This window comes from Pseudoliparis swirei, chromosome 20 (assembly GCF_029220125.1).
Source record: "Pseudoliparis swirei isolate HS2019 ecotype Mariana Trench chromosome 20, NWPU_hadal_v1, whole genome shotgun sequence".
Classification (NCBI taxonomy): domain Eukaryota; kingdom Metazoa; phylum Chordata; class Actinopteri; order Perciformes; family Liparidae; genus Pseudoliparis; species Pseudoliparis swirei.
Window position 1 is genome coordinate 27,715,508 of NC_079407.1, and position 12,500 is coordinate 27,728,007.

General features: G+C 48.8%; 1 protein-coding gene across 1 annotated transcript in view; it reads right to left on the minus strand.

Moving 5' to 3' along the window:
• LOC130211343 (cytoplasmic dynein 2 heavy chain 1) overlaps positions 1-12,500 on the minus strand; it is a 121,925-nt gene that overhangs the window by 33,431 nt on the left and 75,994 nt on the right. Inside the window, exons 76-80 of the mRNA XM_056442082.1 lie at positions 11,703-11,768; positions 11,539-11,589; positions 11,322-11,375; positions 11,083-11,214; positions 10,893-10,965 (exon numbers count right to left, since the gene is read on the minus strand). Coding sequence (XP_056298057.1) covers positions 10,893-10,965; positions 11,083-11,214; positions 11,322-11,375; positions 11,539-11,589; positions 11,703-11,768 — 376 coding nt within the window. The remainder of the gene's footprint in view (positions 1-10,892; positions 10,966-11,082; positions 11,215-11,321; positions 11,376-11,538; positions 11,590-11,702; positions 11,769-12,500) is intronic.

The window sequence follows — 12,500 nt, forward strand, 5'->3', positions numbered from 1 at the left end:
TACACATATGTATACATATGAGAAGAGGGGGATCAGGATGGAGTCGTTGATGAAGAAAGAGGAAGTGTGATGTGCGGTGCATACTGAGTGTGAGGTATGCAGCAGTATTCACCGCACACAGAAGAATACCTCATCAGCCCCCTGTGTCCAGAAGCAGGGCTGTGTGTGTGTGTGTGGTGTGTGTGTGTGTGTGTTTGTGTGTGTATGTGTGTGTGTGTGTGTGATATAATGATAGATATGTGATATGGGTTTACAGTGACACACACGCAGCTACACAGGCTCAGTGTGTGAGTGGCTTTGTTATTCACACACGTATCAGCAGATATATCACACACTCACACACACACACACACACACACACACACACACACACACACACACACACACACACAGGGTCGTCTCAGCGTGACCTTCTGCTGCATCCAAGACAACAAGAGAAACAGATGTTCGGCTGCATGTACACAACGTGCACACACACACACACACCTGTGACAGGTATTCAGTCACACACACACCTGTGACAGGTATTCAGTCACACACACACACACACCTGTGACAGGTATTCAGTATTCCTGCTTCTCTGTCCGTGAATACCAAAGTTCACCTTTTTGCTTGTGTGTGTGTGTGTGTGTGTGTGTGTGGTGTGAGTGAGTTAGAGTGTGTGTGTGTGTGTGTTCACCCAGGCATGCTGTGTGTGTGAGCAGTGTCCAGGCCTGGGCTGGAAGGATTGAGTCAGATTAGCTGTCAGAGGTTTACAGACCATGCCTCATGAGCATTCTGATGTACTGCCAACACACACACACATGCACAAACACACACACACACACACACACACACACATAAACATGGAAGTTTCTGCACAGTCACAATTTGGTGCAAATATAATGATGGAGACCCCACACACACACGCTGATGTTCTGACACACACACTCACACACACACACACACACTCCCTCAATGAGGTTATTATTAGCTCTATGGAGCAGCTGCACAACAGAGGACACTCGGCTTCAGTCAATAAAGATGCTGCTGTCAGGAGGAAGAGAGGCTTCTCTTCTCCTCCTCTTCTCCTCCTCTTCTCCTCTTCTCTCCCTTTTGGGTCCAATCAAAACCACTTGAGAATGTATTTAGTTTGAGGGGAACGTCTGTGTGTAGGATCTCGTCCTCCTGGTGTCTCGCTCCGGTCGGTTTGAGAACATGACTTCATGGATTCTGTCAGTTGCACTTTCCCACCACTAGGGGGCGATGTGACCGAGTTCCAGAGGATCAAGTGAGCTGCTAGCGTCGCTGTGAGGACAAGACTCCTTGACTCTAGAACACTGACCCATGAGACCAGTGAAGACCGATGGACGGACCCGGGTCCGAGCCCCGGTGGTCTGGGTGGAGGTTGCAGGTTCTCCATGTGGCAGCGTGGGTTCCCTCCGGGTTCTCCGGGTTCCTCCCACTTGGACTCTAAAGTGCCCGTAGTTGTGAATATGAACATGAATGGTTGTCTGTCTATATATTTATATATATATATATATATATTTAAATATGAAAAATGTACCCCAGGTCCCTCATGCAGTGCTTATATTAGTGATCCATATCCATATTCTTGGGTTATTTTAGCCATTGTGAGATAAATTTAATCTGCAGGTAGACCGGAGAAGTCGAGCACACAGGATTCTCTTTCTTTGAATTTTTTTCCGTGATTGTGTGAGTTGGACAGGTGATTTAAAATAACGTAGAGTGCATGTACACATATATATATATATATATATATATGTATACATATATACATATATGTGTACATGCACTCTACGTTATTTTAAATTACCTGTCACATATGTAGAACTATAGCATCCGGAAGATTCTCCATAGAAAGTGATCCACTGAACCAATACTGGGTCCCAATAACAGTGATTTCATATGTTATTAAAAGAGCTAATACCGGAAAAAAGCTTATTTGATCGTGGCCTCCAACACAAACACACTCCACTGCTACCTGATGACATCATGAACTCACTTTACTGTCAAAAGCAATTCAAAGAGCCAAGTGTGAATTATACTTCGGGTTGTTTCCTCATTTAAATAAAGGAATGTTTGGCCGTGAGTTATTATTGTGTATTCCTCATGAATATTCATACGACCAAGATGCTGACAACCAAAAGCACATCATTTCCCCAAGGTTACCACACCCAGAACGGCTGTTTGAAATGCGTGTGTGTATTCGGTACCCAGGAGGCCGGTGCACAGACAACAAGGACAACAGGGTGTGTTGTTGTCTTGTTACAATATAAATGTGATGTAAGCTGTTATAGCAGGACCCATCAATATTCCCCAAAAGGTGATCAGGGAGGAAGGCGTCGGGGTCTTGTTTTGTAAATGTGCTGCACATTGTTTCATTTTGTAAACTTACAAATGCAATGAATTAGTTTTATTTAATTAGTTTTATTAAATTAAATTAATTTATTACATTAAATTAATTTTATTTAATTAATTAATTAATTGTAATTAATTTTATGTGTTTTAATGTTTTTATTTTAATTATTAATTTTATTTATTTGTTGTTGTTTATTATTTATTTATGTATTATTTACGTATTATTTATTATTTGATTATTATTTAATTATTATTTATTTTGTATTTATGATTTATTTATTGTTTATTTATTATTATTTAGTCACACGCAGCAAACTAAGTTTCATCTGCTCCGTTAACATGAATGATACCCTAACCCTAACCAAGCAGACACACAAGATTATATGGACTAAATAATTAAGTTCATTAAGTACAATAAACTACCCCTCTTTATTACTGTGTGTGTGTGTGTGTGTGAGATCATCACACAGGGTGGCTGTGAAGCGTCTAGTGCAGTAGTGCAGAAGTGCTTGTAGTTAGTGCATGCTGCATGTTGCATGCTGCATGCTGCATGTTGCATGCTGCATGCTGCATGCTGCGCTCTGCTTGCAACTCTCTGCTTTCAGCTACCGCCGCTGGCTAGCTCCCTCATAGGGGGTGAAAAGAGGAGCCGAGAGCTGAGCCTCCTCTGCCAGTCCAGAGCCTCTCCACCACCTCCTGCAGTGCCTCCTCGTGGCCACACATGGTAACTGGGTCCCCTGCGGTCCCAGGCTAAACTGCAGGGGATCTGGGAGCAGCAGTGGGCCCCAGAGATGCGGTGTGCAGGCCCACCACAAGGTGGACACGCCCTGGCACCCATCAACCACTGCCCCAGCTATGGGCAAATAGCCCCACTGCCTTGTGGGTTAGCCTCTTGAGGCAGGGCTCAGGGAGCAGACCCCGACAGAAAAGCAATGCGCTGGCGGTGCGCAATAGATTCAAGATTCAAGATTCAAGATGTTTTATTTGTCACATACACACACAGGGTGTGCAGTGAAATGAAAGTGGCAATGCTCAGCAGGAATGTGCAAGGGCAACAAGTACACACTATTTACAAATAAAAACCAACACAATATTTACAGTAAGTGTGTGTGTGTGTGTGTGTGTGTGTGCCTAAGAGGGGCAGTTGTGTGGGTCTATGTGGGGTCCTGGTGAGGTCGGAGTTCACAATCCTGATGGCCTGAGGAAAGAAACTCCGTCTCAGTCTCTCTGTTCTTGCAGCGTGACTACGGAGGCGCCTGCCTGACCGCAGCAGCTGAAACAGTCTGTTGTTGGGGTGGTGAGGATCCTTCATGATCCTGCCGGCTCTGGTTCTGCACCTCCTGGTGTACAAGTCCTGCAGGGTGGGAGTGTAGTTCCAATAGTGCGCTCAGCCGAACGCACTACTCTCTGCAGAGCCTTCCTGTCCTGAGCGGAGCAGTTGCCAAACCAGGCTGTGATGCTTCCTGTCAGGACGCCTCTACAGCTCCAGAGTAGAAGGACTGAAGGATCCTCTGGGAAACTTTAAATTTCCTCAGCTGCCTGAGGTGGTAGAGGCGCTGCCTTGCCTTTCTCACCAGAGTGTCTGTGTTTGTTGACCATGTCAGATCCTCGGTGATGTGGACTCCCAGGTATTTATACCCGCTCACCCTCTCCACAGTAGTCCCGTTAATCCCCAGTGGTGAGTACGTCCTCTGTTGTTGTACCTTCCTAAAGTCCACAATCAGCTCCTTAGTTTTGGTGACATTCATGATGAGGCTGTTGTCCTGGCACCAGAGTGACAGATCAGCAACTTCCTCCAGGTAGGCCTTCTCGTCGTTGTCGGAGATCAGGCCCACCACCACTGTGTCATCCGCAAACTTGATGATGGTGTTGGAGCTGAACCTGGCCACACAGTCATGTGTGTACAGGGAGTACAGTAGGGGCTGAGGACGCAACCCTGGGGGGATCCTGTGTTCAGGGTGAGGGATTTGGAGGTGTGTCTGCCCACCCTGACCACCTGTGGCCTGGCGGTCAGGAAGTCCAGGATCCAAGCACACAGGGGGGTGTTCAGTCCCAGCTCAATCAGCTTGCCGGCCAGTCTGGAGGGACTATGGTGTTGAATGCTGAACTATAATCAATGATCAGTAGTCTCACATAGCCCCACCTCTGGCTGTCCAGATGAGAGAGTGGTGTGCAGTACCTGGGAGACAGCATCATCCGTGGATCTGTTTGGGCGATAAGCAAACTGCAGCGGGTCCATGGAGGAAGGGAGGAAGGCGCAGATGTAGTCCTTTATCAGCCTCTCAAAGCATTTCATGACCACCGAGGTGAGGGCCACCGGTCGGTAGTCATTCATACATGCTGGAGAAGCATTCTTGGGCACAGGGACAATAGTGGATCTCTTGAAGCAGGCGGGGACCACGGACTCAGCCAGGAGAGGTTGAATATTGTGGTGAACACTGGAGCTAGCTGGTTAGCACAGGTCTTCAGTACTCGCCCAGATATGCCATCTGGACCTGCAGCTTTCCTGGTGTTCACCCTCAACAGAGCCCTCCTCACACTGTGCTCGGTCACAGAGAGTGTGTGTTCATCCCCAGCGGTAGAACTCACCTCGGCTACGCTAACGGTGTTGTTGTTAGCCGGCGAGCTAGCGCTGTTGTTGCTAGCCTCAAACCGTGCATAAAATGAGTTCAGGTCGTCCGCTAGGGATGCGTCGGCACTCACCATTGCGCGGGTCTGCGTAGTTTGTGATAGTCCGTAGCCCCTGCCATAGGCGCCTGGTGTCGCGCTGCTCCATCTGTGATTCCACTCTGTCTCGGTACCTCCTCTTGGCCTCCTTCACCGCTCTCCTCAGTCCATAGACCGCTGCCTTGTACTGTCCATGTTGCCGGATACAAGACCGGAGTTATAGGCAGCAGTGCGGGCGTTCACAGCTACACGGATGGATCTATCAACCCACGGCTTTTGATTAGGAAAGACCCTAACTTTTACCGTGGGGACGATGGTGTCCGTTAAGCGTTGCTATGAGGCTCATTGCTACTTCCAAACTCGCTGACGTCACTGGAACTGGATTGGATCATGTCCCAGTCGACAATACTCAGAGCGTCCTGTAGCTCAGCCTCTGATTGGTCAGACCACCGCATTACGTTCCTCGTCACTACCGCTTCCCGCGATCCTTTGTTTATACTCCGGAAGCAGAAAAATGGCGGCATGGTCTGATTTCCTAACGGAGGAGAGAGACAGCCTTATAGCCTCTCTTGAATGGCGATAGCAGTGGTCCAACGTTCTTTCCTCTGGTAGCACACGTAATGTGCTGGTGAAAGTTCGGCATGACTTTTTTTAGGTTTGCCTTGTTAAAGTCCCCAGCCACCACCACAGCCGCGTCGGGATACTTGTTCTGATGCCGACATAACACATCATGTAGGTCCGATAGTGCTACGTCGGTGTCCGCTTGTGGTGGAATGTAGACGGCTGTGGTGATGACCGAGCTGAACTCCGGGAAGGTAGAATGGACGGCATGAGATCGTCAGATGTTCCAGGTTCGGCGAGCAGGAACGAGAAAGAGTCTTAATGTTCTTGGGGTCGCACCACATGTTGTTCGTCATGAAGCAGACCCCTCCACCCTTAGATTTACCAGACTCTTCCGTTCTGTCTGTATGGAAAACAGATAAGGACCCGGTTTGACATATGGCTCGATCCGCACCAGCGGGTCAGCCAAGTTTCCGTCAGACAAAAGATGTTACAATCCCGCATGTCCCGTTGGAATCTGATCCTTGCCCTAAAATCATCCATCTTATTTTCCAGAGACTGGACGTTAGCAAGAAGGATGCTGGGCAGAGGTGGACGGTGGGCTTGAACTCTCAGTCTGTTCAATTCCGCTCCGTTTCCCTCGATGTTTTCGTCGTCTTCCCGTAGTAGCGGCTCCACTGCTGTTGTTGTGGTTCGCTCGTACGATCTCTGCCGGCCACGCTGGATCGATGGAAAAAGTGGACAAAAACCCTTGTTTTGCGCAAAAGTTTATGTCCAAAAGTGTGCTGCGGTCGTATGTTGTTAGTGCCGATGTGTTTGTGGCAAAGAAAATATTAAAAATAAACACAAAAACTAAAAGAGCGCACAATCTCCGCGGAGCTGCCGCGACGGCGACTGGACACTGCCGCGCCATCCAATAGGCGGGCCTAAACAGAGCCAGGACCCGGCAGCCTCCTGCAGCCGGGATGGGGAACTGGTCGTCCTGGGCTCACCCATGCCACCAGATGTACCTCACCATGGCGAAGATAGTGCTACTGGGGATAGCGCGCCTCCAACGGCACTCTAAATAATCTCTTTGCGCAGGTATCCACCTCTGACCACGGTGAATACTCTGGATCCACATCTGGTTGAAGACTGGCGGCGTTGGGCAGGTTTGAATAGACTGGGAGCTTCTAGTCAGAGCCCTGCAGGGTATTGGTCTATCAGCTGGGACTGAGTGGCAGCTGATCTGGGCAGCACCCTGTGTGACTGAGCAGCCCCTATTTAGGGACCACACTGCTCACCTCAATCCGAGGAGGGGCCTAGAAAAGGTGGCCGAAAAAATGCCCACTCAACTCGCACCTGGACAGGATACCGCACCTGTCGGGTCATTCCACTTCTGCGGTCGAAACAGAAGAAAAAAAGAAAAAAAACCTAAAACTGGCAACATGGAACGTAAGAACTCTCCTGGCCTCCTATGGCAGAACCGAAGGACCTCACAGAAGAACAGCACTTTTTTATTCTTGTGTGTTGCTGCTACTGACTCGACAAATTTCCCCTTGGGGATTAATAAAGTATATATCTATCTATCTATCTATCTATCTGATTGCGGCCGAGCTGAGGCGTTACAACATCGACATCGCCGCTCCTTGATGAAGGGTCGCTGAGAGAGGAAGGGTCCGGTTACACCTTCTTCTGGAAAGGCGATCCCCCAGGTGGACAACATCTGCACGGTGTGGGACTGGCCATCAAGAACACACACAAGACTCACTGAAACACCTGTGGGCATCAGTGAAAGACTGATGACCCGCCGTATCCCCCTGGCGAAGAACCGCTTTGCTACACTTCTTAGTGTGTATGCGCCAACACTGCCATCCGACACTGAGGTTAAAGACTCATACTATCAGTCACTGGATGAGGCTCTCCACCGGATCCCCAAGACCGACAAGATCCTCCTCCTTGGGGACTTCAATGCTCGTGTGGGGCAGAGTGACAGGATATGGAAAGGAGTGCTTGGCAGGCATGGTGTTGGTCAGGCCAACTCAAATGGCATGAGATGACTTCCTCTCTGCTCTGAGCACAACCTGACCATAACCAACACCATCTTCCAGCAAAAGACCAAATACAAAACATCATGGATGCACCCACGCTCTAAACATTGGCACCTGATTGACTATGTCATCGTGAGACGTTGTGACATCAAAGATGTTCTCATATGCCGGGCCATGAGGTGCAGAATGCTGGACAGACCACAGGATGATCGTGGCCAAAGTCCACATGAGCGTACGCCCCCCCATGCGGAAACGTGGGGTCAGTGGGAGATGCTTAGACTGTGCCCGTCTGAAGGATACCAGCACAAGAAATGAGTTCCGATGCTCCCTGGCTGAAAAACTTGAAGCGCTTGAACTCACCTTGAGAGGAGAGAATGACACAGACCAGCAGTGGACCGCTATCAGCTCAGCCCTTCATGAAGCAGCAGCCCACACAATCGGCTATAAGACCAAAAACCACCAGGACTGGTTTGACAATAACTCAGACACCATCCGTAACTCACTGAACGCCATGCACAAAGCACACCAGGCAACCCTGAAAAACCCCTCATTGAGCACCGCCAGACAGACATGGCAGAGGGCGAGGCGTGAACCCAACGGACAATGCAAAACAAGTGGTGGACAGAGAAGGCACAGGAAATCCAATCTTTCACTGATAGAAATGATATAAAACACTTTTACAATGCAGTCAAATCTATCTACGGCCCAACAAACCACTGCATCACTCCTGTTAAAACCGCAGATGGGCTCAGAGTCCTAAAGGACCAGAGCAGTATACTGGAGAGGTGGGCTGAACATTTTAATACCCTGCTTCATCAGGCCTCTGAAGCAGACCGCACCATCCTGGATCAACTGCCTGAACTTCCACCGATTGACAACCTTAACCAACCCCCGACCTTCCTGGAGGTCCTGTCAGCCGTCCGCTCTCTGAAGAACAACAAGTCTCCTGGCATGGACCATATCCCTGCGGAGCTGCTTAGACAGGGTGGTTACCTCTGGACAAGAGCGCTACATCAACACATCACTAAAGTATGGGCTGATGAAAACATCCCACAGCAATGGAGAGATGACAACATTGTCACTATATATACAAACAAAGGTGACAAGACCATCTGTGGCAACCACAGGGGGACAGCACTCCTTGCTGTTGCTGGTAAGGTCCTGGCCACGGTGCTGCTGCAGAGGCTCCTCAACAACATCACAGAGGCTCCCAGAGGCACAGCGTGGCTTTAGGAAGAACAGGAGCACAGTCGACATGGTCTTCACAGCCCGGCAGCTTCAGGGAAAGTGCAGGGAGCAACATCAAGACCTGTTTATGGCTTTTGTCGACCTCTCCAAAGCCTTCGACACTGTGCAGAGAGACCGACTGTGGGACATCCTGCTCCGCTTTGGATGCCCTAACAAGTTTGTCAACATCCTCCGACAGTTTGATGATGGTCTGAATGCTAGGGTGACAAGAGGAGGACAAGAGTCTGCCTCCTTCCCTGTGTGCACAGGGGTCAGGCAGGGTGTGTACTAGCACCAGTGCTCTTTAACATCTTCCTCCTATGCGTCACCCAGCTGCTCCATAAGGACATTGAGGACAACAGCGGGGTGACAGTAGTCTATAGGCTCGATGGCAACCTCTTTAACATCAGGAGGCTGCAGGCCACCACCAAGCTGCACAGAGGGAGGTCCTTGAGCTGCAGCATGCAGATGACTGAGCTCTGGTGGCTCCACAGACCTCCTGTCCTGGAGCAGCTGTGAAGGCTTCCAGCAGGATGGGGCTGACCATCAACATCACCAAAACAGAGGTAGTCTGTCAGTGGAGCACCGACATCCCACCACGCCACCCATCTTCAGCATCAATGATAAGCATCTGTCTGTAGTACCATCATTCAAATACCTCGGGAGTATCCTCTCTGAGGACAATAACATCGACAATGAGGTCCAGAACAGAATCAAACAAGCACCAGCTGCCTTTGGGAGACTCAGGCGCCGGGTCTTTCAAAACAAGAACTTATATCTCCATACAAACATCTCTGTGTATCAAGCAGTTTGCATCAGCACCTCCTCTACAGCTGTGAAGCCTGGGTCACTTACAGCCGCCATGGGAAGGCCCTGGAGCATTTCACATCCGCTGTCTCCAGCGAATGCTAGGAATCACTTGGCCTGACCGAGTGCCACACACCGAGATCCTCAGGAGAGCAGGCTGTAGGAGCATGGAGGCCACCATCACCACAACCAGATCCTCAGGAGAGCAGGAGCATGGAGGCCACCATCACCACGACCAGATCCTCAGGAGAGCAGGAGCATGGAGGCCACCATCACCACGACCAGATCCTCAGGAGAGCAGGCTGTAGGAGCATGGAGGCCACCATCACCCACTACCAGACCCTCAGGAGAGCAGGAGCATGGAGGCCACCATTACCACTACCAGATCCTCAGGAGAGCAGGAGCATGGAGGCCTCCATCACCACGACCAGATCCTCAGGAGAGCAGGAGCATGGAGGCCACCATCACCACGACCAGATCCTCAGGAGAGCAGGAGCATGGAGGCCTCCATCACCACGACCAGATCCTCAGGAGAGCAGGAGCATGGAGGCCACCATCACCACGACCAGATCCTCAGGAGAGCAGGCTGTAGGAGCATGGAGGCCACCATCACCCACTACCAGCTACGATGGCTGGGGCACGTCATAAGGATGCCCCTCAATCGGCTGCCTCACAAAGTGCTGTGTGGCCAGCTCGCCCAAGGCCAGCGCTCTGCTGGAGGCAGAAGAAGCTCTAAAGACCAGATAAAAACAGCGCTAAAGAAATGTAAAATCAGACCAGGGGACCTGAGGCTGCTGAGCGTAACACCTGGAGTCAGATGTGCCAAGACGGGACCACAGGAGGAGGCCAGGAGGCAGGAAGGAAGGCAGACAAGAAAAACAACCAAGGTTGCCAGGACAACCACTACGACATACGCATGTCCACCTGGGACCAGACCTGAGGGTCCAGGAGAGGACGACACGGCCACCAGAGACTCACCGCTGAGTCAGACGTGGACGTCATCATCGGCTTCATGGACAACTACAAGCAAAGCAAGTGTGTGTATCGTGTGTGTGTATCGTGTGTGTGTGTGTGTCTATCGGAGGGAAAACATATGACATCATGGTCTAGAAGTTTGAGCTCCAGAAAGTTCTGGTGAGAGCCAATCAGGACGAGAGCTTGTAGATCAATGACCACCGATCCAGAGCTGGAGGCGTCTGGTGGGCGGAGTCACGAACCCAGCTGTGATGCAACACTCACCCAGGGCCTGGCTGGCGAACGCCGCCATGGCGCTCTGGAGCCGGTCCGGCCTGATCGCCTGGACCAATAGCAGCTGGGAGGGGGCGGGGCCAAGAGAGAGAGAGACAACAGCTGTCCGTCAACACCTCACACACACACACGCACACACACACACACACACACACACGCAGTGTATTGATTGGCAGCTGACCTGCTGGAAGGGAGACAGCTTCCTGCTGACGGCCGGCGGGACTTCCTGTTCACACCGAGAGCTCCGAGAGAAGGAGAGCCACAGGTCTGAGTCCCCCAGACACAGGGACTGGAACAGGGCCGGGAACGTGGCCTGGAGGGGGGGGGGGAGGTTAATTATTAATTATAAGTAAGTTATTGCATTTGCAGCTGATGATGCAACACTGTAACATTCTGAGATGTGTAAATAATCGGGGTTACTTTCAAAATGGCCGCCGCCCCGTGCCTCTCCTGGTCGATCCAAGAAGGAAACTCCTGAGAGAAATATAACTTAAATGATTAATAATAATCATATATATTATAAATATATATTATAAATATATATATATATTTATGATATATATATATTTATATATAAATATATAGATATATATATTTATATAATATAAGTTTTATCAGATTAAAGATGCCCTCTGACCTCTTTCTTAAACATCTCTCCCACGATGGATCCCGTGAACACTTCCCACTCCTGAGGACAGAGTCAACATTCACAAAGAAAACTAAAGAAAACTAAAATGTGTTTTACTTTTAATTTAATTTAGTCCTAAACATGCGGATCCTGTAATGTAGAGAGAGACTCACGTTCTCCTGGAAGAGGGCGGGGTACAGGCCTCTCACGAAGTGCATCGCAAACATCAGCTGGTCCGCCTGAGAGAGAGAGAGAGAGGGGGGGGGGGAGAGAGAATAAATACATAAACATTTTAAATTCCATGACTTTTCCAGGTGTTCCATGACCACAGGACACAGTGACTGAGTGGTGCAGTTGGAGCGCGGGAGTCGAGCAATGTACGACGTGACGGGGCAGACTCCCCAAAGAGTGGATAAATAAATATATATATATTCATATCAATAAATATACATATATACAAATAAATATAAATACAAATAAATATACATATATAAAGAAAAAAATACATATATATAATAATAATTTAAGAAAATACATATATATATCTATATATATATGAAAATATATATATATATGAATATATCTATATAAATAGTTATATATAAATATATATATATAAATATTTATTTTAATATATAAAAAAATATAAATATATATAAATAAATATATAAATATTTGTTAGTTTCTGAGGGATGGATTTGGGGGAGGAGTCAAATATCCCTCGTGGATGCCAGACGCTCACTGCTCCGACAAAACATTTCATTACGACATTTATTCTCAATAACTACTAAAAACCAGCAGAGCGGGCCGACAATTATATTAACCAGACTGCATTGATCTCGTCTCCGGACTCATTCCACAGCCGAGCCTGAGACTAACTGATCAGTGATCTGGAATCATTATCTATCGACCGTATTCACACCAGAGTTTATCAAGTCGAGCGCCGCCCCTTTAAGAAGGTTCCCTTCACA